This window comes from Pan paniscus, chromosome 1, assembly GCF_029289425.2.
Source record: "Pan paniscus chromosome 1, NHGRI_mPanPan1-v2.0_pri, whole genome shotgun sequence".
NCBI lineage: Eukaryota > Metazoa > Chordata > Mammalia > Primates > Hominidae > Pan > Pan paniscus.
Genome location: NC_073249.2, coordinates 207,969,297 through 207,993,589, shown reverse-complemented (window position 1 = coordinate 207,993,589; position 24,293 = coordinate 207,969,297). Strand labels below are relative to the sequence as shown.

Here is a 24,293-nt window from a genome sequence, read left to right as displayed (position 1 = left end):
TCTATCTTGTTCATAGCTATATCTCCAGCATCCAGTTCAGTGCTTGGCATATAGTAGGCCTTAATAGTTCCTGAATGAATGAATAACAGCAATCAAAAGGAGCAGCATTGCTTACAGTCGTCTTTGATGCAGAATTTCTGCCAGTTGATGGTTCGCTGGGCGGCAATCTCTGCACAGGCTTTCAGGTGCTCCATCTGAAATAGGAACCAACCACGGGAAAGGAGTAACTCCACCACATTGCCCAGACAAGCACCACACCTGCTGCCTGGAGCCATCTGCCTGACTTTGGACTACAGCTGAACATGATCTTCTGAGCAAGGCAGATGCTTGCTGGGATGTCTGGTCAACCTGGGACCATGACCCACACACTGCTGCAACCACTGCAGCTCTTACCGAACCTGCCTTTGTTCTACCCCATCCCCACGCAAGGCGCTGTTTTCAGGAACCTTCAGACTACTCAATAAGGCAACAGCAAAAGGTAGACCATGACCTAAGAAACTACAATCCAGTTTACTTTTCTTGATATGTAACGATAGCAAGAACATGAGCCAGCTAGATTAAAGACGTTCTTTCTAGGTTGTTCACATACAAAATACTCAGTTTACTCCTCTAAGTCCAAACAGTTTCTCTTTAGGCAGCAATACATTTTTCTACTCGAAACTTCATCATTTCTTTAGTATTCAAGGGTAAAAACCAGAGGTGCACAAAGAGATCAGTCCTGACTAGGATGTAAGCAAATGGCACTGGTAAGAAGCTCAGGCCACTCACCTCACAGTGGAGGAACTGCTGCCAGGTGGGATGAGAGTGCTGAGGGGGACATCTCAGATCCTGAAGCCAACTACACATGGTACAGCACCCAGACAGGGGTTATGGATTTACCCTCATCTCAGCCCTAACCATGCCATTGTCAACACAGTTAAAAGTCCTGCATTATTACCTCCAGCCCTATTACCTTCTTGGCTAAGCCTTATCACATCCCCCCTCCCTGCCCTACCAGGTCCCAGCCCTCGTACCAGGCTGATGAGTGTGTCATATTGCAAGGCGGAGCCTGAGCTGGCTGTAACCACACTTGCCCGGAGGAATATCCCCTGCTCTTCTAGCAGCTTCTTGATCCCACGCACATGAGAGTCCAGGGTGTGCAAATCCCGGAGCTGGCGGTACTTCTCTTTGGATCCACAGATGAAGAGCAGAAGTTTGCGGACTTGACGGCGCACAAATGGAGTCTGCTGGATCATGAGGTACTTGAGAAGAAAAACACCAAAAAGAGTAAATGACTCTGGGACTGTATCTATATCAACTGTGGCTCTCACACCCTGGGTTTTAATAAACGGTTATTAAAAGCTGGGGACAGGCCGGGCACGGTGGCTCATAGCTGTAATCCCAGCACTTTGGAATGCAGAGGTGGGCTGATCACTTGAGGTCAGGAATTTGAGACCAGCCTGGCCAACATGGTGAAACCCCATCTCTACTAACAATACAAAAATTAGCTGGCCGTGGTAGCACTGCCTGTAATCCCAGCTACTAGGGAGGCTGAGGCAGAAGAATTACTTGAACCCAAGGGGCGGAGGTTGCAGTGAGCAGAGATCGTGCCACTGCACTCCAACTTGGGCCAACAGAGCGAGACTCGGTCTTAAAAAAAAACAAAGGCTGGGGAGAAACACAGACCAAGCTATTTCCTCTTGACCAAACCAGCCTCTCTTAAACTTAAATATCCTTTAATGAGACCAGGAGAAAGAAAGGGAGAGAAAGAAATCAAAGAGGAAAATACCAATATTCATGCATCTCTTCCTTGTGCCCTTAGGAATCTACAGGCAAGCTGGCCTCCACTTCAGCCCACCCAAAGGGAAACTATCAAGAAAAAAACCATTCCAAATCTCTTTTTCAGGTAAAAGAGCTAAAGAGAAGATTGGGTTGGTACAACTATGTAACTCAAAATCCTCATCTGAGGTTTGCTAACAGATTATTCTTCCCAGAGTTAATCTATCTCAGGGTTGCTGTGCTGGTTACTAAGGTTATTAAGCCATTGTCTCTCAGTTCCCAACCCACCCCTACTGACACTGCCCAGTGATGCTGAGGCCAGAATTATGCCAATGCACTACTTCTTTGCCAGCTGGCTCCCTCTTAGGTTCTGCCAACAGGGAGGGACACTGGCAGCAGGAGGAAGAAGGGGCTTGCTTCTTCCCATCTGCCTGCAGTCCTAGCAACAGCCCTGCACCCTGGCAGCCACAGTGAGTTCTAATCATCAACTTCTCTCACTGCTCCCAGCATCAACCACATCACATCCCCGCAGGGCACCCACTTCCTGATAACTGCTTCAGGCAGTTACTATCCCTGTGTTACCTCATGTTTCCTTTTTGTCTTTTTTGTTGTCCAACAGCATTTACCCAATTTCCCATATTGAAATCTCTCTGTTAAGATAACTAGTATACTTTGTTTTTCTGACAGAACCTAAATTATTAAACTTGCCCATTATCAGCACGTGTAGGGGAGTTCAACACACAGAATCAGAAGGTAAAGTATGGCTTGTTTGATACACATCCCCCACAGTTCTACCACACAGTATGTTCCAGAAGGGCAAGACCAAGACCTACAAAGGTGAAAGGGACTCTGCAAGGGGAAATACCAAGTAAGGATGAGGAAGAAAGGGGCCCACAGAGGTGAATGCAGATGTGTCCTCAGCCCAACAAGCATGCAGTTTGGAACTTTCACTTACCTCGGAGAGAAAGTAAAACCACGAGTGGTCAAAGACAGGAGGTGGGATTCGAGAATTGGTGTCAGCAATCTTTTTGATTTGGTATGGAAGCCTCAGTACCATTTCTGTTAGAAGCTGAGTATAGGCCTCAAACACATCAGCAGCATGACCCTGGGAGAAGAAAATCTGCATGAGAACCTGTGACTATCGATTTTCCATGACCACAATTAGGAAAAAGCCTGGCTCATTAGACATATTACATGTTGGAGGTGGTAAAGGGTGCCTTTCAGAGCTGGAATCAAGACTGACTGACAGTTTATTCTATAAACCCAGAAGGCCCAGGCTTCTGCGGCCAATTTAATTACATGCAAAGGTTACAGTGGAGGCAGACCTCACTTCCTAAAAGTCCTAATATTTCACTCTATGGTTTTTGACATTGGGTTGATTGTACTCTGCCTACATAAAGATGAGTGCTAGAAAGGCCAAAAAAATTGAAAAAAAAAAAAAAAGGGGAGTAAGGATCTCTGACTTCTATGAGATGTATTCTATCCCTAGAACCAAAATTTCCCATGATAACAAGAAATTGTTAAATAAATCGAGGTGGGCAAGATCACTAAACTCAGCCAAGATTCCTGGCTTCATGTAACACAAAAAGGCAGAGGTAAATGACAGAATGAGAGATGTGAGGACAGTGGAAACAACAGCTATCCTGCAAGCTGTGTGGTCCCATAAAAAGAATCTGTAAGAGTTTGAGGGTACAACGTGTCTCACATATTCAACTCCCAGTTATTCATCAGTTCTGTATCAAGCACTGGAATTGTAAACAGGCATAAAATATGGTTTCTGCTGAGAGTGTGGAGGGGAAGACAGGTGAAGGAGCACACAGGGTGCTCCGGGAACCCAGGACAAGGCTCTCTTGAGCAGACTTGATGGCAGGGAGTATATGTTAGGGAAGTTTTCCCAAGGATCCAAAGCTCGTGCTGGGTCTTGAAGATGGGCTAGGAATTCGCTAGACAGGAGAAGAAAGGGGAGCAGAGGGAGAGGAAAGAATTCCAGAAGGGACAGCATGAACAAAGGCAACACGCCACATCTTGGGAAATGTGCAGGCTGGCAGGGCTGCGTGTAGGGTGTTATAGGTGACAAAGCTAGAGTCAAGCAGGTGGCTGGGTCCTCCAGAACTTTTTGGCCTGTAAGTTATGGAAAACCACCAAAGAGTCATGAAAAAAGAGCAAGACAACGATCAGATCCACACTCTATGCCTATCGTATTCCTACCCTACTCAAAGCTATTCTGAGGGGGCAGTGAGGAAGAGAGTGGTGATATCAGTTAATACGGACTGGGCATTGATACATGCTAGGCACTGTGCTAAGTCCTTTACAAAGGGCACCTCATTCAATGCTCACAACAGCTCTGTAAAGCAGATACCATCTGTATGCTCATTTTCCAGCTGTAGAAGCTGAAGGTTAGGGAGGTTAGACAGACAGAACTTCTCCATGCTTCAAGACTGGTAAGTAAGAACACAAGATGGGACTTATCCCAGATCAATCTGATCAGAAGGCCCATCTTCTTAATAAGTACGTTAAAGGGCCTCTCAGTGGTGACAGCACAGGGAATATCTGACACACATGTCATGACCCACAACTGATGACAGTAGCTTGTACCTTCTCATCTTTTTCTAAACTTAATGTGAAACGAGATAACCATGATCTCATTCAATTCCTCCAATTTACAAAGAGGCAGGAACGAGAATCCCACAGAAGGTTGGGAGAAGTGGTCATTTATTCAATCACACCGAGATTAACCCCCACCAAGGAATGCTGGCTCCTTCCTATGGCTCTTCACCCTCAGCCCCTTGAGCTCTCTGCACCGCGAGGAAAGAGAAGAGTGCTCTGAACAAAGGACGAGTGTTTCTTTGATGAGGGAAAGATCTCACCTTCACATACTGGCGGAGAAAGAATGGGCTCATGTCAGGTGGGGAGGAGGTAGTATGTGGTTTCAGCAACTGGCTGGTAGCCACAGGCTCCTCATCATTCTGTTGGCTCTTCCAATATTCCAGCAGTGATTTGAGCACGTGCAGGCAGTAGTCCACAGCCCCAGAGCTCAGTAGAGCTGCTGCTGTGGCACTGGAGATGAGGGAAGATGACTGGGAGACAGAGAAAATACAGAGATGGGAAGAATGGCTTGTAAAAACAATGTGAAATCCAGGTGGGTGTTGGGGATGGGAAACACACTCACAACAGTCTTAGCTTTTATGGCAGTGAGTGAATCAGGCTCTTGCACTGAAACTTCCCCAAGGAAGTTTGTGAGGTTTTTCAGAACTTTTTTGAACAACCACATGGTAAGACAAACAAAGAAACACATCTGTTCTCAACTCTAACCTTGCTACACGCACATATGCCAGAAGCCAGGGAGGCAAGGATTAAATAACCTTTCCCCCTGGAGGGGACGCGTTTCCTCTTTTATCTTGAGCAACTAGAAAAGCAGCCCAATTCAAGAAGGAGAGAGAAAACTTTCCATTAAAGGCACTTCTGAACAACCCCACCCCACCCCCTGTAGAGTCTTCCATAGAACTAGCTTCCAAAGGAGTTGGGGGTGAGTGATCACATGCATAAAAAAGGAGAAAAGCTACTGTAAATAAGGCCATTAGAAGAGCCTTGCAAATCCCAGCAAACCCCACAGCTCCCTAAGCTCATTAAGATTGGATGCAGTTCAGCCTCAATTTCTACCTTCTCTGCTTTGTGCTAATCTCCTTTCACCACACACACATTGCTTTCTCTCTGCTTTATTACCATACCTTATAGCAACATACACTAGGGGAATCCTCTTAGCCACTCTGTGCCTTGCAGAAGAGAGCCCTGCTCTTCAATAATGGAACTTCCAAACCCTTTAACCCCTCCATTGGAGGGATTGTTAGCAAAGACCAGAGCTTGGAAGGGATTCGGGAAAAGGTGGAGGTTCTGCTCTTGAAAAGGTGACAGCTTAGAATCTTACTCCCCTCAGGGAACAATGGCTTTATTCTTACAGAGGACTACCACCCCTGCGCTGGCCCTAGCACTACGCAGACAATCTGCTTACCTTTCCCCAACCCATGAACCCAAAGCAAAAATACCTCACATATGGAAGACTTGGATCCAGATTTGGTGCGGGACATGAAGACACTCAGGAGTCTCATTACTACCAGATGGACTTCATTCAGGGCGCTGCGCTCATTCTTCTTGGAGACATCCTGCAGGCCAAAGCATAAGTCCAGAAACCTCTACTTACGCGATGCTTGAGGCATCCTCTGAACAAGATCCCTTCAAGTCAAGCCCATCAGCCCTAAAATGTTCCTCAGATTGAATCAGACACAAAACAACCCCCAGTATATCCATGGACTATACTTGGGGTACCTAGAGCCCAATACACTTAGGAGGCCATATTAAGATACGAACAACTAATTTAATGTTCTCACCTCACTGAGCACAAAAGGGCCATGAGGGTAAGAACTTCATCTTTGCCCTCAACTATGCTCAGGGTCCAAAACTATGCTCGGGCCAAAGCAGGCCCTGAATACGCTTTTGTTGACTCAACAGAACTGGAGGCCTCAGTGGATGGTTACCCCTTGAAACGAGGTGAAGTTCCTCTATGAAACGAATGGGAACCTGAGAAAGGATCTCAGCCAATCCTGTTTCTCACACAGTCTGCCTCTCAGATTTTACCTTTTTATCCATACCCAACTCAGCAATAAGCTGGGAGAGTAGGTTGTCTAGGGCCCCCTTGTCTTTCTCATCTTCTCCATCCAGATCTGTAGTGAGCATTAGAATGACCTAGAAGTCAAAGAGAGAAAACACAAAACCCAATTTCCTAAAGAAGAACGACTTGAAATACGGGGTGTTTCAGAAGAAATCCTAATCTTCCTGACATCCCTATCAATCATAACTGTAATCCATTATAGCGTTCTAAATTCCAGGTATCCAAAGCTTCAGTGTTCAGAGTCAGAAAAGTCAAATTCTGATATATGCCACACTTGACATTACAAAAAAATGTTTTGTAAAAAGTTTGTAAAATTAATGGACTAACCTATATTATATCCAAGCAAAGTAGCTTGAGAAAGGGTGGTACACCAAACTAAGAATTAAAGAACAGTTTTGCCTCTGAGGAAGACAGCTAGTGAGTGGAAGAACAGCTATTGGCCCACACTCTAATATCAACATAAAGACTAGAGACTCAGAATCTCAGAAGTGGGCTTTTGCACTGGCTCTGTCAATAACTACCTGGATGAACTTGTGCATTTAAAAAATTCTCTGACCCTTAGCTTTCTCATTTATAAAATGAAGAGCTATAATTTGTAGCTCAAAAATTAGATTTCATTATTCTGTGGCCTAACACCAAACGAAGGCTTCCAGGTCCTCTGGAAGAGAGATGTGGGCATGCTTAAGGACGGTCCAATCATGACCTGACAGAGATCCAGGTGAGCTAAGAGATACCTGCATGTATGGAATGGCCCGGACACCGCCAACGTTTCGTAATTGAGGCAGGGTCTGCAGTAATCTCTCCAACAGCATTAGACGGACCATGTGCAGCCTAAAAGGGTGGGGAAAAGATAGAAAACATGAGCTGTACTCCAACAGGACACAGCTGAATACAGTTCCCTCCCCACCCCCACCCTGCTACCAAGGTCAACAAGAAGCCTTATGCTTAGGAACAATCTCCAGCATTAAAAAAAAAAAAGTTAAGAACTGCCTAATTGGTATGCCAGTCAGCAACACAGAAGGAGAGATCCCACTCTGTTAAAAGAAAGTGAAACTATTCTAAAATACAACTGATGGCACTGAATTAAATCCTACTACAGGGAAGTTCGAAGTATTTCCCAAGCCTCCAGGCCCTAGTAGTTCTCAGTTTCAAAATCAAACCCCCAACTGCAAGATTTATGGCTTTTTTCTAATATGTGGCCCTATTCTGCCTCCAGACATTATTTTCTAGAATTCTGCTATATACAAATTCTATTATCACCCAGCTGCACAGTGACCCAGCCCTTTCTTTCTCACGTTTCCCAAATTCTTATAAAGTCCAGTCACTGCTCTACTCTCTCACACCTTGTCCACCATCTTCCTAATATAATGTTCTGTTTCAATGCCACACTGTCCTACTGGACCCATGAGTTTTCCCGTATAATCAACTGGCCATTACCTAGCCTTCATCTGCAGATATACAGCTGACCTTCTGTACTAAGTATGTGCCCCTGCATCTCTAGCTAATATGCTGATTCAAGAGGATGATGAAAATTAATTAAGGTCCCACTGACAATTTGGTTGCTAGTCTCACCTAATACACAATCTCATACAGATTAAGAATCTAGTTGCTGAATAAATCAATGGATTCACTTTCATAATTAGTAAATGGTCCTTGTCTCATTTTTATCTTGAGATTATTTCTAAGATAATCTATTATCTTACACACACCTATTTTTTTTAATGTGTGATTTGCATGTGTTACATATCTTAGCAGGTATCCAGAATATTGGATATTTTTCTTTTCTTAAAAACAAAATGTCTTTAAATACAAAAAAGGACCAAAAAAATTGTTTTAAAGAAAATAGCTGGACATGGTGGTGTGCCTATCATCCCAGCAATTCAGGAGACTAAGAAGGGAGGATTGGTTGAGCCCAGGAATTCAAAGATGCAGTGAGCTATGATCACACCACTGCACTCTAGCCTGGGCAACAGAGCTGAAGTGAGCTACTGTCCCCAGCCCAGAATATTTTCAAAGTAATACAAGTCTGGATGAAAGTACAGGGTCTAGGGTTGGGTGTGGTAGCTCACGTCTTTCAACACTTGGAGGCTGAGGCAGGAGTTCAAGACCAGCCAGGGAAACATAGCAAGACCTCATCTCTACAAAAAATTTAAAAATTAGCCAGACGTGGTGCCACGTGCCTGTAGTCCTGCCTCAGGAAGATCACTTGATCCCAGGAGTTCAAGGTTACAGTGAGCCATGATCATGCCACTGCACTCCAGCCTGAACAACACAGCAAGTCCCTGTCTCTAAAAATAGAACGAATGAAAGAAAGTACGGGGTCTTACGTGAATTATAAATTATTGTCATTCTAAAAAGAACTCAAAGGAATGAGCTAACTGTTCTTCAGAATACCACGCATGTGTCTGTTAATAATTAGCCAAGCTAGGTGGGGACTACAAACGTTTAAGAATTGCTCAAAGATGAACAAGATACAAGTGAGGAAAGGTGAGATGACAGCAGCAGTTCAATAGTTTGAATATAAAACATAAGACGGATTTGTTTTGAGATGGATTAATATCTTCAGATTTGGAGAACATACAAGTGAATACACACACGAAGAAAAAAGTCAACAAAATGAGCAGAGTCTAGACTTGGACCAAGATCAAAGCAGAGTATTTTCAAACATCATTCATTCATTCATTTTGTCATTTTTTTTTGAGCCTGGGACACTCTGTTGCCCAGGCTGGAGTGCAGTGGCACAATCACAGCTCAGTGCAGTCTTGACTTCCTGGGCTCAAGAGATCCTCCCACCTCAGCCTCCTGAGTAGCTGGTACCACTGGCGCATGCCATCATGCCAGGCTAATTTTTTTATTTTTTGTAGAGACAGGGTCTCCCTATGTTGCCCAGACTGATCTCAAACTCCTAGGCTCAAAAGATCCTCCCACTTCAGCCTCCCAAAGTGCTGGGATTACAGGTTTAAGTCATCATACCCAACCTATTTTCAAACTCTTACACAGTACTCTTGAAACTTAAAAAAAAAAAAAAAAAAAGTAAACACAGCACCAAAAACTGCAGTTTCCTTTTCTTTAGTGACTTAAAGTAAAATTGTTTTATTTAAAATAATTCATGTTTCAACCAAGCAAAAACTGAAAATAAAACCAAAATTTTTTTAAGTAATTCATTAACCAATTATTTAATTAACTTATTCATGAAAAAAGGTTAATTTAAAACCACTATAGAGAATTCCATTGTCAATATGGCTAGGTTACCTAAATTCACCCTACTCCTAAAAACAAATGAAAATCCTAAGATATAACACCATTTTAGAAGCAGTGATGAGTCTCAAGAGATTTCAAAAAAAATCTACAATCCACCGGGCACGGTGGCTCATGCCTGTAATCCTAGCACTTTGGGAGGCCAAGGTGGGCAGATCATCTGAGGTCAAAAGTTCAAGACCAGCCTGACCAACATGGAGAAACCCCATCTCTACTAAAAATACAAAATTAGCCGGGCATGGTCGCGCATGCCTGTAATCCTGGCTATTTGGGAAGCTGAGGCAGGAGAATCGCTTGAACCCGGGCGGCAGAGGTTGTAGTGAGCCAAGATCATGCCAGTGCACTCCAGCCTGGGCAACAAGAGTGAAACTACGTCTCAAAAAACAAACAAACAAAAAAATCTACAATCACCCAGTATGTTCCCAACCATGGTAAAATTAAAATATAAACCAATAACAAAAAGATAACTAGAAAATTCCCAAATGTTTAGAAATTTAGTAACGTACTTTTAAATATCCCATGGGCCAAAGACTAAATTACAACAGAATTTAGAAAATAATTTGAATTGAACAGCAATGAAAATACAACATTATCAAAACACAACATTATCAAAATATGTGAGCTGCAGCCAAAGCAAGATTAAGATGGAATTTTAGAGAAAAATATATTGCTTCAAATATGGTTTTTTGTTTGTTTGTTTTTTGGAGACAGAGTCTCACTCTGTCACCCAGGCTGGAGTGCAGTGGCGTGATCTCGGCTCATAGCAACCTCCACCTCCCACATTCAAGCCATTCTCCTATCTCAGCCTCCCAAGTAGCTGGGATTACAGGTGCACGCCACCACACAAGGCTAATTTTTATATTTTCAGTAGAGACAGGTTTTGCTATGTTGGGCAGGCTGGTTTTGAACTCCTGGCCTCAAGTGATCAGCCTGCCTCGGCCTCCCAAAGTGATGGGATTACAGGTGTGAGCCGCCAGACCTGGCTGAATATGTATTTTTAAAGTAGGTTTAAAATACATATGATTAAATGATTTAGGTTTGTATCTCATGAGCCAGAAATAGAACAGGAACAATAGAACAACAACAACAACAAAAAAAGTAAAAAATGGTAAAAAAAAAAAAAAAAGGAAGTAAAAGAAAGGAAATAATAAAATGCAAGAATAGAAAGCAGACATACAACAGAAAAAAACCAGAACCAAAAGCCAATTCTTTCAAATAAAGTTGATAACCCCTAGAGCAAGACTGACAAAGAATAAGTTACTATTGTCAGAAATGAAAAAAAGCAAATCACTACAGATTGTCAAGACATTAAAAAGATGAGAGAAAAATATATGAACAGGCTCACGCCAGTAAAACTGACAACTTTAATAAAATCAACAAATTCCTTGTAAAATACGATATACCAAAATTGAAACCAAAATAAATAAAAATAATTCTCTAGCATTTAAAGAATAAACCTAATTTTAAATCTTCCCTTAAATAAAGTCCAGACTCAGATGACTTCACTGACTGGTGAACTTCTCTAAGAATTTATGGAAGAAATAATACTAATCTTATACAAACTCTTCTAGAGCAAGAGAAAAGGGGATCATGCCCCGACTTATTGTATGATGCCAGAATAATGTGAATACCAATCCCTGACAGACATCTCAAAGAAAAATTTTAAGCCTAAACTAAAAATTAGCAAATCAGGTCACATGATAGAAAGGAAAATACATCATGACTAAATAGGCTTAATAATAGAAAAATCAATTAATGTAATCTATAACCTTAAACAAAATAAAGAAGAAAAACCATATAAGTGATTCAATACATGAAACACAAGAAACTGGAAATCTTGAAAAACCCATTTAAGATAAAAATCTCCCAGCAAACTAGGAACAAAATTTCCTTAATCTGATAAATATCCATAAAAAACCCTTGTGCTAACATCATACTTAATGAGAAAGTATTGAACCTTTACACCCTGAGTTTGGGAATGAGATAATGTTCATCATCATCACTTCTTTCAACATTGTACAAGAGGTCTTAGCCAATGCAATAAGGCAAGAAAAGAAAATTAAAAAGTATAAAGATTGGAACAAAAAAAGTTAAACTGTTATTTGCAGGTGATAAGATTGTGGATACAGAAAATCCACTAGAATCTATCATTAGAATAAATAAATGAGCTGGGTGCAGTGGCTCACACCTGTAATCCCAACACTGGGAGGCTGAGGCAGGAAGATCACTTGAGGCCAGGAGTTCAAAACCAGCTTGGGCAATAGTGAGATGCTGTCTCAACAAAAAAAAAAACTAGGCTGGGTACGGTGGCTCACACCTGTTATCCCAGCACTTTGGGAGGCCAAGGTGGGTGGATCACCTGAGGTTGGGAGTTCGAGACCAGCCCCGTCAACATGACAAAACTCTGTCTCTACTAAAAATACAATAATTAGCTGGGTGCCAGGTGTGGTGGCACATGCCTGTAATCCCAGCTACTCAGGAGGCTGAGGCTTGAGAATTGCTTGAACCTGGGAACTGGAGATTGCAGTGAGCTGAGATTGTACCACTGCACTCCAGCCTGGGCAAGAGAGTGAGACTCTGTCTCCAAAAAAATAAAAATAAAAAAATAAAAACAGCTGGGCATGGTGGCATGCACCTAGCTACTCAGGCAGGAGGAGTCCTTGAGCCTAGGCATTTGAAGTTGCAATGAGCTATGATTGTGCCACTGCACACCAGCCTGGGCAACAGAGTGAGACTCTGTCTCAAAAATAAATAAATAAATAAATAAATAAATAAATAAATAAATAAAAATAGCTGGGCATGGTGGCATGTGCCTAGCTACTCAGAAGGCTGAGGCAAGAGGAGTCCTTGAGCCTAGGCATTCAAGGTTGCAGTTAGCTATGATTGTGCACACCAGCCTGGGAGGGTGAGACTGTCTTAAAAGAAAACGAAACAAGAAACAACAAGAATAAGTAAACTAAGAAAGATTATCAGATACATAGTCAAAATAAAAGTAATAATGAGCTCACTAGCAATTAAAAAGTTACTGGCCAAAGATGTAAGCAGAACTCAGAGACAAAGTTTAGGAAATCTGAAATTTGAAGTTAAGGCCAAGATGTTCTGAAGGCAACTTGACCTTCTGGCTGCCAGGACCTCACAGGGCATTTGGAATAGAAATAAAAGCAAAGGATCTTCCTCAAGTGGGGAAGGTCTTCATTTTTTTTTTTTCTTTAGACCTCCTCTGTGGACAGTGGGGAAGGTCTTCAAAGAGAACCTCACAGAAGAACCACAGAAGGCTATACCCTCATTTTAAAAGTAAACTGTAATACATGACTTCCCTTCACACTCTCCCCTGCACCTGCACCCCCGACCCCACTCTAGCCTAGGAGCCTATAAGGAAAACTACCTAACTGAAATCTTAACACTGAGAAGAGGGGAGGAGAAAATGAATAGCTGCTGAGAATATAGTCCAGTTTATAGGTTTTTTTTCCTTTTAATGCTTTTGTGTCCTATTCAATAAATCTTTGCCAAACCCAAGTTATGAAGACATTTTGTCTTTTAAAGGCAATAAAGTGTTACTCTTTGTATTTACATCTATAATTCAACTGATTTTTGCATATAAGATCAGGTCAAGATTCATTTTATTCTATGTGCGTTTCCAGCTGACCCATTATTATTTATTGAAAAAACCCTCCTTTCCTCCATTGTACGTAAGTGTCACCTTTGTTATAAATCAGATGACCAGGTATGTGTGAAGCTGTTTCTGAACTCCAGCCCATTCCACTAATCTATTTGTCTATCTTCATACCATTATCACACTGTCTTAATTACCATAGCTTTATAATAAGCTATAATTCTATAAAGTCCTCTAACTTTATGAATTTTCTTCAATATTGCCTTGGCTAATCGACATAAATGTTAGTATCAACTTGTCAATTTTAACACATAACTCCAGCCAAAATTTATGACTAGGATTATATGGCTCTATATCAATTTGAAGACAATTATCTTCACAATGAGTCTTTCAATCCATAAACATGATGTAGTTCTTCACTTATTTAGGTCTTTAATTTCCCTTAGATTGTACAGTGTTCAGAGTAGAAGTCTTACATATCTTTCAAATTTATTCCTATTTGATGTTTTTTAATGCTACTCAAATAGATCAAGAAATTTATAAATAATTAAGCACGAGGAACACAAAAGAAAAAGAGATTTTAAGAGACATGAAGAAGAGAATATGATGGTCTCACATCTATTTAACTGAAATCCCAGAAAATAACTGAAATAACAGAAAATAAGACAAAAAGAATATCTGATATGATTAATAGATGAGATTTTTCCAAAATAAAAGACACTAGCCCACACATCCAAGAGTCCCAAAGACTACTAAGCAAAATAAATGTAAAGAAATAAATCACATATCCTGGTAAAACTGCAAAAATAATGACAAATGAAGATCTTAAAAGCAGCAGTAAAGACATTACTTTCAAAGAAGCAACAGTTAAAATAGGAGGTGATTTCTCATTGGAAATAACAAAAGTGAGGAAATAACAGAATACCATTTTCAACTGGGGAGGTCGGGGGTGCTGCCAACACAAAATTTTATACCCATCAAAAATACATCCCCAAACGTAAGTTCAATAAAGGTATTTCCAGACCAACAAAATCTGAGATAGTGTAAACCAGAAAACCTCCCTAAAGGAAAATCTAAATGATATCGTTTAGGAAAAAAATAATCCTGGATGGGAGGTCTCAGAGGCATAAAGAAATGTTAGGCACAGAAAATGGTAAACATATGAGTAAAACTTTAACAAACACTGACCTTATAAACTATAAAATCCTAAAGGCTTTAAGAAGACGTTAAAAAAGTTAAAACACACAAAGGAGTAAAGTCTTCTAAGATCCTCATATTCTTCAGGAAGAAGGTACAGCTATTAGTTAAATTTCATTTTGGATAAGGTAAGTATGCATGTTAAAATGCATAGTATAACCACTGAAAGATTAAAAACAGAGTAAACAACTTCCAAACTTGCAGAGTTGGAGGGAAAAAGGAAAGAAACAGGAAGAAAAAACTAGCAAGTCAACTCAAAAGAAGGCCACAAAGAAAAGGACACACATAGAACAAATAAGAAGCACAAAGTAGTAACATACATCCATTCCAAATCTGTTAGCAATCAACATTAATTATAAATGAACTCAACTATATCAAATAGAAGACAAAAGCAGGCTGGATTTTAAATGTTAAAGTAAATTTTTTAAAAAATCATAGAGACCAAATTAACTGAACATAAGGGAATTAACCTAGAAATCACATTAAGAAAAATGTTAGAAGATTTTTTTAAAACTCTATCAAAATATCATCTATTAACAGAACCAGAGAAATTCATCCAGAGATGTTAAGCGGCTTACGTTCAAGCAGTAGGATTCTTACGTTCAAGCAGTAGGATTCGGGCAACGTGGAAGGCACTCTTTGATGCCCCCTTTAAATGTCTCTGACACCTGACTGCATCAGGCACCATTTTTTTTACCTGATAGAAATCATATAGTTCAAAATTCTGGGCCAGGTACAGTGGCTCACACCTGTAATCCCAGCACTTGGGGAGGTGGAGGTGAGCAGATCACTTGAGCTCAGGAGTTCCAGATCAGCCTGGGCAACATGGCAAAACTCCATCTCTACAAAAAATACAAAAATTGGCCGGGCGTGGTACCGCACACCTGTAGTCCCAGCAACTCGGGAGGCTGAGGTAGGAGAATCACCTGAGCCTGGGAGGTTGAGGCTGCAGTGAGCAGTGTTCACACCACTGCACTCCAGCCAGGGTGACAGAGGGAGACACTGTCTCGAAAAAAAAAAAAAAAAAAAATTCTGACTTACTATTTTTACACTAATGTAACAACTGCTGACCTCAACAAATTCAACAAACATTGTATCATGAGTCTTATTTTCAGGTTTTTCTTCTATTTCTCTAGTTATCTCTGGGTTAAGAATACATTCACTTCACCATCTAGTACTAAACCCCAACACAAAAATGGATTAGGATTTTATAGACCACTTTCAATTTCAAAATGCTCCACCACTGGTATTTCTAGCCATATGCATATATTTGCTATGTCTTATTTCTCCTTTACCTTACAAACATGCTGAACAAGGAGCGCTTCTAGAACACCTAATACGTATACCTAAATGTTGAGCCTCCAGCGGTGCCATTTGTAAAGAGGATGCCATATATTGAGTGTACGGATATTGATGAAACTGGAAAGATTTGAGTAAGGAAGACATGTTTTTATGACAATCACTTTACAGTTACTAAGATATTTAGAGGAGCCTTAAGAGAAAGACCACTTTCTATTCTCTCCGTAATTAATATAATTCGAAGACAAAGACAGACCTAGAGCACTTCCTAAGACTTTAAACTGTTTCAGAAGTTTACACCTTTATATTTCAAAAGAAATATGCTGTTATCACTACTCTACCTCCTGCAATTGATCAGTCCTACTATTCCTGAAATAGTCTCAGATAGGCAAGCCTCTTAACTGTGAAGGACTAGGTCTTGACCTGTTGCTAGTGTGGACATCTCCTTCAGTTTCTCCTTCTCCTTCTCCCTCGGAGCCATCTCCCTCCTGGTGCCCAGTGGTAGTGCTGATGGCTCCAGTGCTTGAGCTGACACTTCCTGGTCCAGCCGGATGCCCCTCAGCTGTAGCATCGCCATAAGCACTGCTCCGGCCAGATACTAGAGGGAAATGGTTTAAAAAGCACAAATCAACTCCCAAAGCATGAAGGAACCCAGTGCATTCTAAAGCAGCAGCAATAGTTAGACAGTAACTGATAGCATTAGACAATAACTGGTAGCATTTTTGTCTTATATGTAAAGCTAAGTAAGACCCCACAGCACTATGTTAAATCACTCTCACAGTAGCCATTCACCCTTCCCCAGTACGTAAGACCCACCTATATGAATGATCTTAATCTCAGATGCTAATACATTTATATCTCATACTTCAGAGGAAACATACACTGATAGGGGAATCTAGAAATTATCAGCTGCTCTTAATCTCCTCTGTAAAAATTGTATCCAATTGCTAACCACAGACTGATATGGAAGGTCAAACCAAAATGGCTTTGTCATGTTCCCTCATTCTAGAGCCCCACCTCATCAGCTAGTAGACTGTGGGGATGGTCTGCTATGTTAACACATCAGATCATTAACAATAAGATCGCTTAAAAAAAACCCTTCCCCAAATAAATGAGGAGGAGAAACCATAGGATAATGGGTTTCAAGGTCACATAATAACTGTTTTAGGCTAATCATGACTTATAATTATGCATATTATCGCAGTTTCAGAGAGGAAAAAAAAGACTTACGCATGTCATTGCTTTTTTTCCACTAACAGATAATTAGTAAATATCTGTAAAATATTTCAATACTAACCCCCTGAGCTTAAGCCACTAAACATTTGAAACTCAAAAACTGAGGCCAAATGAATTCCACAAGACTTTCAGAGAGTCCACAAGACTTTCAATGAGTCTCTATAACTTTTCTTTGCAAAAACCAACCCCAAGACCCAGGCAGAGATTCCTGTTTTGTCCCCACCCTCTGCCTAAGGAGACAGGACCCCCGACATGGCACATTACCACTGTGCTCGCCAGCCACTGAGTCCACTGCACTGCCCCCGCTCTCCGAGCCCACACTACCACCATGGTCAGCAGGAGAGGTCCGAAGGGTAGAACCATCTGTCGCTGCTGTACTGCCCTCGTCGTCTGAGGCTGGAGCTGAGAGAGTAACGAGAGCTGTTACAGGTTAAAAAACAAACAAACAAACAAACAAAAAACAAAAAAACCCCTCCTTGGGATGAAAGCATCAAACCACATAGTGCACAGGACACAATGCAGTTTATATATCCTGTCGTCAAAGAAAAAAGGGAGAGATTTGCTTTGCTGGTTAATCACTAACAGGAACAAACACTATACACGGTGCATTGCAAACAGTACTTAGACAGGAGTGAAGAAAACCCAGTTCACTGGGTATTTCCTTCACTGTTTTACATTACAGTGCAAGTAGAACAGTGCAGAGATTCAGTAAGAATCTGTGACATGGACGCTGAGTTTTCTAGCTAAAATGCTTCATGGTCACCATTGTTTAGGTGTTACTGACACCTGCTGAGAGATCTGAAACTAGCCATTACCATTCAAAGCATAGAACTCTGAATTTTAATGAGACTTGTTTTGAAATCAGTCAATTTTTGCTTATGTTAGGAAATCACTTAGCATGAGCTCTTGAATCAACCCTGTTTTGGTTTTTTTAGCAAGTGGTCCAGAGGGGAGCTCATTGGGAAATTTCACACCTCCTAATCATCCTCATCAGATGCTAATAATGAAGCAAGGAAATTCCCCAGAGACAGCCACAGCATCCAGGATCAGGGCTGAGCTGAGACAGGAGGAAAATGCTGGATGAGATACATGGGGGAGGAAAGCCAAGACAGCCACAGAGCACAGCAGGAACACGACTGGCACAACACAACAGCAACCTCAGAGCCTGAAATGACAGCGACTAAAGAGACCTGAGAAAAGCAACAAGCCATGGCAGCAGGTGGGGCCAGCCGCTCTCTCCCTTTCTTATCTACCCAGGCTAAAACTTCCAAAAGAAAAGAAAAAAAACAAACACAAGGAAGCATCAGTCTAAAAAACTATAAATCAACCCTTAAATTACTCAGGGGTTGACCAGGTATCTCCATTTGGTCCAACTCTCTATTCAGGAAACATTTTTTTTTTAATCAGATTAGGGAAAAGATTGAAAATAAAGAGAAGATGAGTTCTGGAGATTTGCTATAGATTTTAATTGTCCATAAAAACCCTCTCTCTCAAGCTCACAGATCCTGATGGTTGGTCACACTGAACAAGAATTCTGAAGTATAATCTAGCTTCTTATAGCTCTCCTTTTATTTGCAAATGAAGATAAAAAAGGTAAAAGGTATGAGTTCTATTTCTTGTCTCTCTTTTAATACTGTCTAAAATGTTAGAACTCTGACAAAGAATGCTGGAAGCTGAAGTGGAAGCCCTGTAGCTGATCAGCCTGCATGCCGCTCTCTCGGCTTTTCCGTGGGGAAGTAGCTGAAGCCAGGCAGCATGCAAAGTGTGAGGAAGCGGAGCTGTGCGCGGCGGGGCCGAGCCACAGCACTACACCCTCCACACCCATCTTTCTAAAGCCAAGGCAGAAGCAGGAAGTCCAGAATGGCCTGTCAAAGCAGCTGCCCATTACACTCTCACAGCAGTGGAAACAAGGCCTGAGGGTCCTGAGGCCCTGAGCCGTGCTCCTTGCTGTGGACAGTTACCTGATGCTGTGGTGTCAGAGAGGGTTCCTGCGTCCAGAGAGGAAGAGCTGGGTGCCTGGCCGGACAGTCCCAGGCTCTGCAGGCCCAGGGCACTGCTGCTGCTGCCTGGGAAACAAGTGGAGAGTGAGCACAACATCCCCTCCAGGTCCCATCCACAGCGCTGCTTTGGCCACCTGCTGCCCTCAAGAGTCTCCAAACACCAGCATGTGACCCCCTCTGGCCTAGAGGAAGTTAGCTAGCAGCCACTGCTGTCCACCCACCAAGTTCAGTTACAGAGACGGTGGAATGCTTCCTTCAGCTCAGGCAGGACACAGGCTGGAGGAATCTAAGATTCAAGAGGAAATAACCCAAACTGGCAGAAACTATGAGATTGGCACTCAGACTGAAATTCCCACCACATCCCTCTCACTCTCCACCTGTATCTCTGAACAGCTCTCACCCAGATCAACCTCTCCCCAAATGTGGGGACAAACTAAGTCAGCTGGATATCAGTAACTGCCAAACCCTCTTTTCCTGTGCAAGGCCAATGGGCCGCTTTGTTCTTGGCATGGCCTTCTACCTTGTTGGTCCTGCTGCAGGCTCAGGGCAATGGCTAGTTCAACCATGGTCTCGTCATCTGCATCAGGCGGGATGTCCAGCATGGGGGGGAAGCCCTCTGCGCCTGCCAGCAGGGCCTCCAGGGGAGAGGGATTGCCATTGTTGACATTTTCAGCTGTCTCCAGGACCATCGACTCAGACTGCAGAGAGAAAGCTCTGTCAGTGTCCCATGGTAAGTGGTAACTTTTGGAAGTCCACTGAATAAGAGCTAGAGGAGAGTTGTGAAGCTCCTCCTCCCCTTCTCCTGCTGCCAGAGACTCACCACCATCTCAAAATCTCCATGGTCCACCTCACTCTGTTCCTGGCTTTCCTGACGGATGTGACCACCATTCGGGATCCCTGATGACTGCATTTTCTCATCTGCATCATCATCGTCATCATCATCCTTGTCTCCTGAGTCAAAGAAACCCCAGTCACCTGAAGGTGCTTGCTTTCCTCCCTTGGCACATGGTGCCATAAGTCAGGTGGCAACAAAAACCCAAGACAAGCTACCAGCTAGCACCCTGGGCTTTAGCGGGAGAACTCCAGGATGCTATGCCTGGCCTTGTTCTCTTACTTCTTGGACCTACAGCATCTGGGAAGATGGAGTTGGCTGCGACAGCTTGCCCCCCACAAAAATAAAATGTTCCAGCTGGTGAAGGAAACAACCTTGGATTCCAAAGGGATTTCCATAAAGCTGAGAGATCTAAAACCAGTAGGCCTCCCAAACTCACGCTAACTCTCAGGAGACCTTGGATAAGACAGGAAAAATCATATGATTGGGATCTTTACCTTTTGTCTGTCATGGCAGATTAGAATTTATTTCACTATTTTTTTCTAAAACAACTAGGTCAGTGAGATTTTCACACTACGTAATTACTATGAGAAGAACCAGAATTGAAGTGTAAAACCATTGACTGGAAACCAAGGACACCACTGCAGGTCCTGCCTGTGCCCACTTTTGTGTGAAGGTGAGAAGGCCTTCTAATAAGGAAGATGTCCAGGTGAGACTCCTAATTGTCAGAAGAGGATAGAGACCTCACCTTCCACTCGATGGATTGCTAAAGCTTGTAAATATGTCCGTTAGAAACATAAACTATCTCCACTCTAGGTTCTTGCTAGAGAAAAGAGCCACAAACTGCTGCCTAACCCAAAAGCTTAGGCAAGATAAATGATATGCAAGGAAGATTTTCTGAAAGTCACAAAGTTGTGTACAATCCTCTAGATGTGCACTGTCCACCAGCCACATGTGACTACTGAGCACTTAAAACATGGCTGTCTAGAAGGAGATGTGCCACCAGTGTAAAATACATTCTGGATTCCCAAAATGGTACCAAAACAGGCAAAATATTTCACTAATAAATTTTTTATATTGACAAGATGTAGATATAATATTTGATATACTGGATTAAATAATTAGTAAATCAATTTTACTTTTTACTCTTTATAATATTGCTATTAGAAAATTTAAAAGTACAGGCCGGGCAGTGGCTCACGCCTATAATCCTAGCACTTTGGGAGGCCGAGGCGGGCGGATCATTTGAGGTCAGGAGTTCGAGACCAGCTTGGCCAACACGGTGAAACCCTGTCTCTACTAAAAATACAAAAATTAGCTGGGCGCGGTGGCACACGCCTATAATCCCAGCTACTAGGGAGGCAGAGATTGCAGTGAGCTGAGATGGCACCATTGCACTCTAGCCTGGGTGACACAGTGAGACTCTGAAAAAAGAAGAGAGAGAGAGAGAGAGAGAAAGAAAGAGAAAAGAAAAAAAGAAAAGAAAAGAAGGAAGGAAGGGTAAGGAAAGGAAGGAAGGAAGAAAAAAGAAAGAAAGGAAAGAAAGAAAGAAAGAAAATTTAAAAGTACATAGTGACTTTCATTTGAAATTTACTTCTAAATCAAGCCAAGTAACCAGAATTATATAATTCTGTTATTCAGACACCTTTTAGAATTGCTTTTACTGAATCGTAAAATGTTATGCCCTTGACTGTGTCCAAGTGTATTGTGAGGGAAATTCCTGTGAAATTTGCTATCCAACTTATTGTAGGTAAGTCCACTAAGGATTCTGCCCCTTTGGCAACAAAATGGACATTTAATGAAGAGCTTCTATCCCAAGAAAAGTTATGTTTTTGTTTTGTCTTTGGTCACTGTGATTTTATTTTTGCTATGGCTCTTATGGCTATTGGCTTTCAGCCAGTAGCCAAATAGGCTATTTGCTTATGGCTATTGGCTTTCAGCCAAATATTAGACCCTCGCTTACCAACCATGCAGGACCTTTGTGATGTGAATTTTCTGTATTTTGATTTTACTATGGTACTTTTATTTTCCCATGGCCTTTAATCTTTATTTTTATCCTACTTACTATATACATTTTGATGTGCCACCTAAATTCTTTATGGGGTGAGGTAGGATTAGAAAAAAGACAGATACATAAAGTCTCCAGGACCTTGGTCAACATGAGCAGCATGCCCAATGCTACTGTACCTCCCTCTCTCCCCTCCTCCCAAATACAGGCTTGAGCCTAAACCCAGACCTCACATTACCCATTGGAGTGTTGCTTCGAGGGGAAGAAGGTAAAGTCACATGTCTCCGTTTGTTCCTGGGCCTTAGGACTCGAATTAGAGCTTGTTTACAAGAGAAGCTCACAGCAGGATCCTGAGGTTTAAAAGGAAACTGTCACGCTTTGCTCTCATATTATTCATGAAACTCTCTATAAAACACTTTCCTTTCTTGGTCACTCACTCACATGCAAGTGGAATACCTCTCTACTCTCACCTGCAACCCAGCGGACCAAGTTCAGCAGGTTAAGTTAATCCCCCCTTCCTGTTCTGGCACACATTAAGAGCCATTCGCTAACCTCCTGTCTCTCAGTTCCTGGGGATGGACTGGCAGGTCATTTGCTCCTGAGGCCATTTTGGCCCCTTACAAATGGTTTTGGCTTTTTATCAGATGATCAAGCCCCCAGTGCGCGTCTTAGCTCTGTGCTAAAATCAGTAGTTTTAACACTTAGCTTCTGTGAAAGGGTCACTGGAAATAGAAATCTTGATGTACTACTTTCATTCATGTGCTCATTTAAGTCACAATTCACCGAGTTACCTAGCACTTACTATGTAGCAAGCAGTAGGCTAGTCCCTGGTGATTCAGCACTGAATAAGAAAGACTAAGCCCATCCCCTTTCCAAATCTCTCTCTTCCATGGAGTAAGATCTTAAAGCTTTTATTGATATTTGAAACTTCATTCCCTTCAGCTTCCTTTAAATATATTTTATTTCATTAGCTTAGCAAGCTAAAAACAATTTTCCAGATATTCCCTGGCTGCTGAGAGCTCTCTGGGATTGTAATGCTACGTACAGGACACAAGAGCATCTGCATGTAGATCTTGGATGCTGTGTTAATACAATCCAGCTCACAGGTACAGTAGCCATGGATGATGTCCACCAGAGCATTGACAGTAGCTTCAATATGAGTTAGTCCTAAAGGAGAGACAAACATTATTTGAAAATCTGGAGGAAAAAACTCTAACTACTTGAGAGTCTGAGACAAAAGTGTAACTTTTCATCTCCATGTAAAAGGTCATGCAAACAAAATGACAAACACTCACATACACACTCATTCACACACAGTAGCCTGTCAGTATTATTTATGATTTGTTTCATTAACAGTTTCCTAAACTCCCAAATTGTCCTCAAAAGTCTTTCCAGATATCTTGAGTCACAGAAATAAGTAGCTGTCCACTCTCTCTGGATATCAAAAGACAAGGCAAGGACATATGAAGAGGAAGGCAGATACTAAATGTTCCCTAATATCCCCCAACCTCAGGTGATGACAAAACATGACCTTGACTTGCCTTTTAGGTTTACCACCCAAGTGTCCTCCAAACATGAATGAGCACCAGGATCATCCTACTTTTCTATATTGCTATTCAGACCCTTACTCTTCCATCTGAATTTTCAACAGTGTAAGAAGTTAGAGACCAAATAGCTTAGAAATAGAATAATCCTCAAGATACTTGTGCCTTTTGAGCTGGCTTTAAGCCAAGTTGTCAAAGATTTTTAAAAACAATTATAAACCACTGAGGAGACACACACACACACACAAACACACACACACAAACACACACACACACACACACACACAGTGCCTCTTTATGTAAAATATTCAACCCCGATGAAAAGATATGGTAGAAGAAAATCCCACTCTGCCACACTGCTAAATTCCTGTCTCAGGAACATTGCATTTATCTCACAGACTTCTACTTCCCAATTATGAGTTCTGGAAGAAATGGATTATGAAGAATGAAAGCTAATGGCTAACGGTCATAGCTGTTCAAAGACAGAACTTACATCAGGCTTCATTACCAAGATTCAAATATCCCTTTTAACATACCTGGAAGGCAGGCAGGTGCCAAGAAGGCATTCTTGGGTTTGGATGCATGGAGTTTCCAGAAGTGGTTCACAAGCTGGGTGATGAAACTACAGCAATCTCCTTCCAACTGCTTCTGCGGTTCCTTCCCTTCATCCATTCCTTCTAAGCAGGAGAAAGAAAATTATCAACGATGGTAAATCTGAGATGGAATTTAATTTGTTTTAAGGTTAACTCAGGTCAAGGAAGCTTGCCTGGGGAGGGAGTTTCAAGTGGGGCCCCAATCAATATGCCAACTATCCCTAGACTCCAGCAGGCACATCTAGGAAAAAAACAGTCTGGGAAAGGAATATCGCAGAAAACATTGTAT

At 41.8% G+C, this 24,293-nt stretch overlaps 1 protein-coding gene across 20 annotated transcripts in view; it reads right to left on the bottom strand.

Annotated features, from left to right (window-relative positions):
* UBR4 (ubiquitin protein ligase E3 component n-recognin 4) overlaps positions 1-24,293 on the bottom strand; it is a 136,469-nt gene that overhangs the window by 47,903 nt on the left and 64,273 nt on the right. For 5 of the 20 annotated variants that reach the window (XM_063594395.1, XM_034956837.4, XM_063594396.1 and 2 more), the window contains 16 exons: positions 24,178-24,261; positions 23,948-24,088; positions 22,913-23,034; positions 22,106-22,217; positions 19,848-19,978; positions 19,548-19,725; positions 18,989-19,093; positions 17,292-17,429; positions 16,215-16,389; positions 7,159-7,255; positions 6,391-6,498; positions 5,802-5,918; positions 4,626-4,835; positions 2,714-2,863; positions 1,014-1,241; positions 116-194 (listed from right to left, as the gene is read on the bottom strand). In XM_063594395.1, the coding sequence (XP_063450465.1) occupies positions 116-194; positions 1,014-1,241; positions 2,714-2,863; positions 4,626-4,835; positions 5,802-5,918; positions 6,391-6,498; positions 7,159-7,255; positions 16,215-16,389; positions 17,292-17,429; positions 18,989-19,093; positions 19,548-19,725; positions 19,848-19,978; positions 22,106-22,217; positions 22,913-23,034; positions 23,948-24,088; positions 24,178-24,261 (2,175 nt within the window). The remainder of the gene's footprint in view (positions 1-115; positions 195-1,013; positions 1,242-2,713; positions 2,864-4,625; positions 4,836-5,801; positions 5,919-6,390; positions 6,499-7,158; positions 7,256-16,214; positions 16,390-17,291; positions 17,430-18,988; positions 19,094-19,547; positions 19,726-19,847; positions 19,979-22,105; positions 22,218-22,912; positions 23,035-23,947; positions 24,089-24,177; positions 24,262-24,293) is intronic. The other 15 variants (XM_063594400.1, XM_063594408.1, XM_055097380.3 and 12 more) reach the window with 5 other exon arrangements.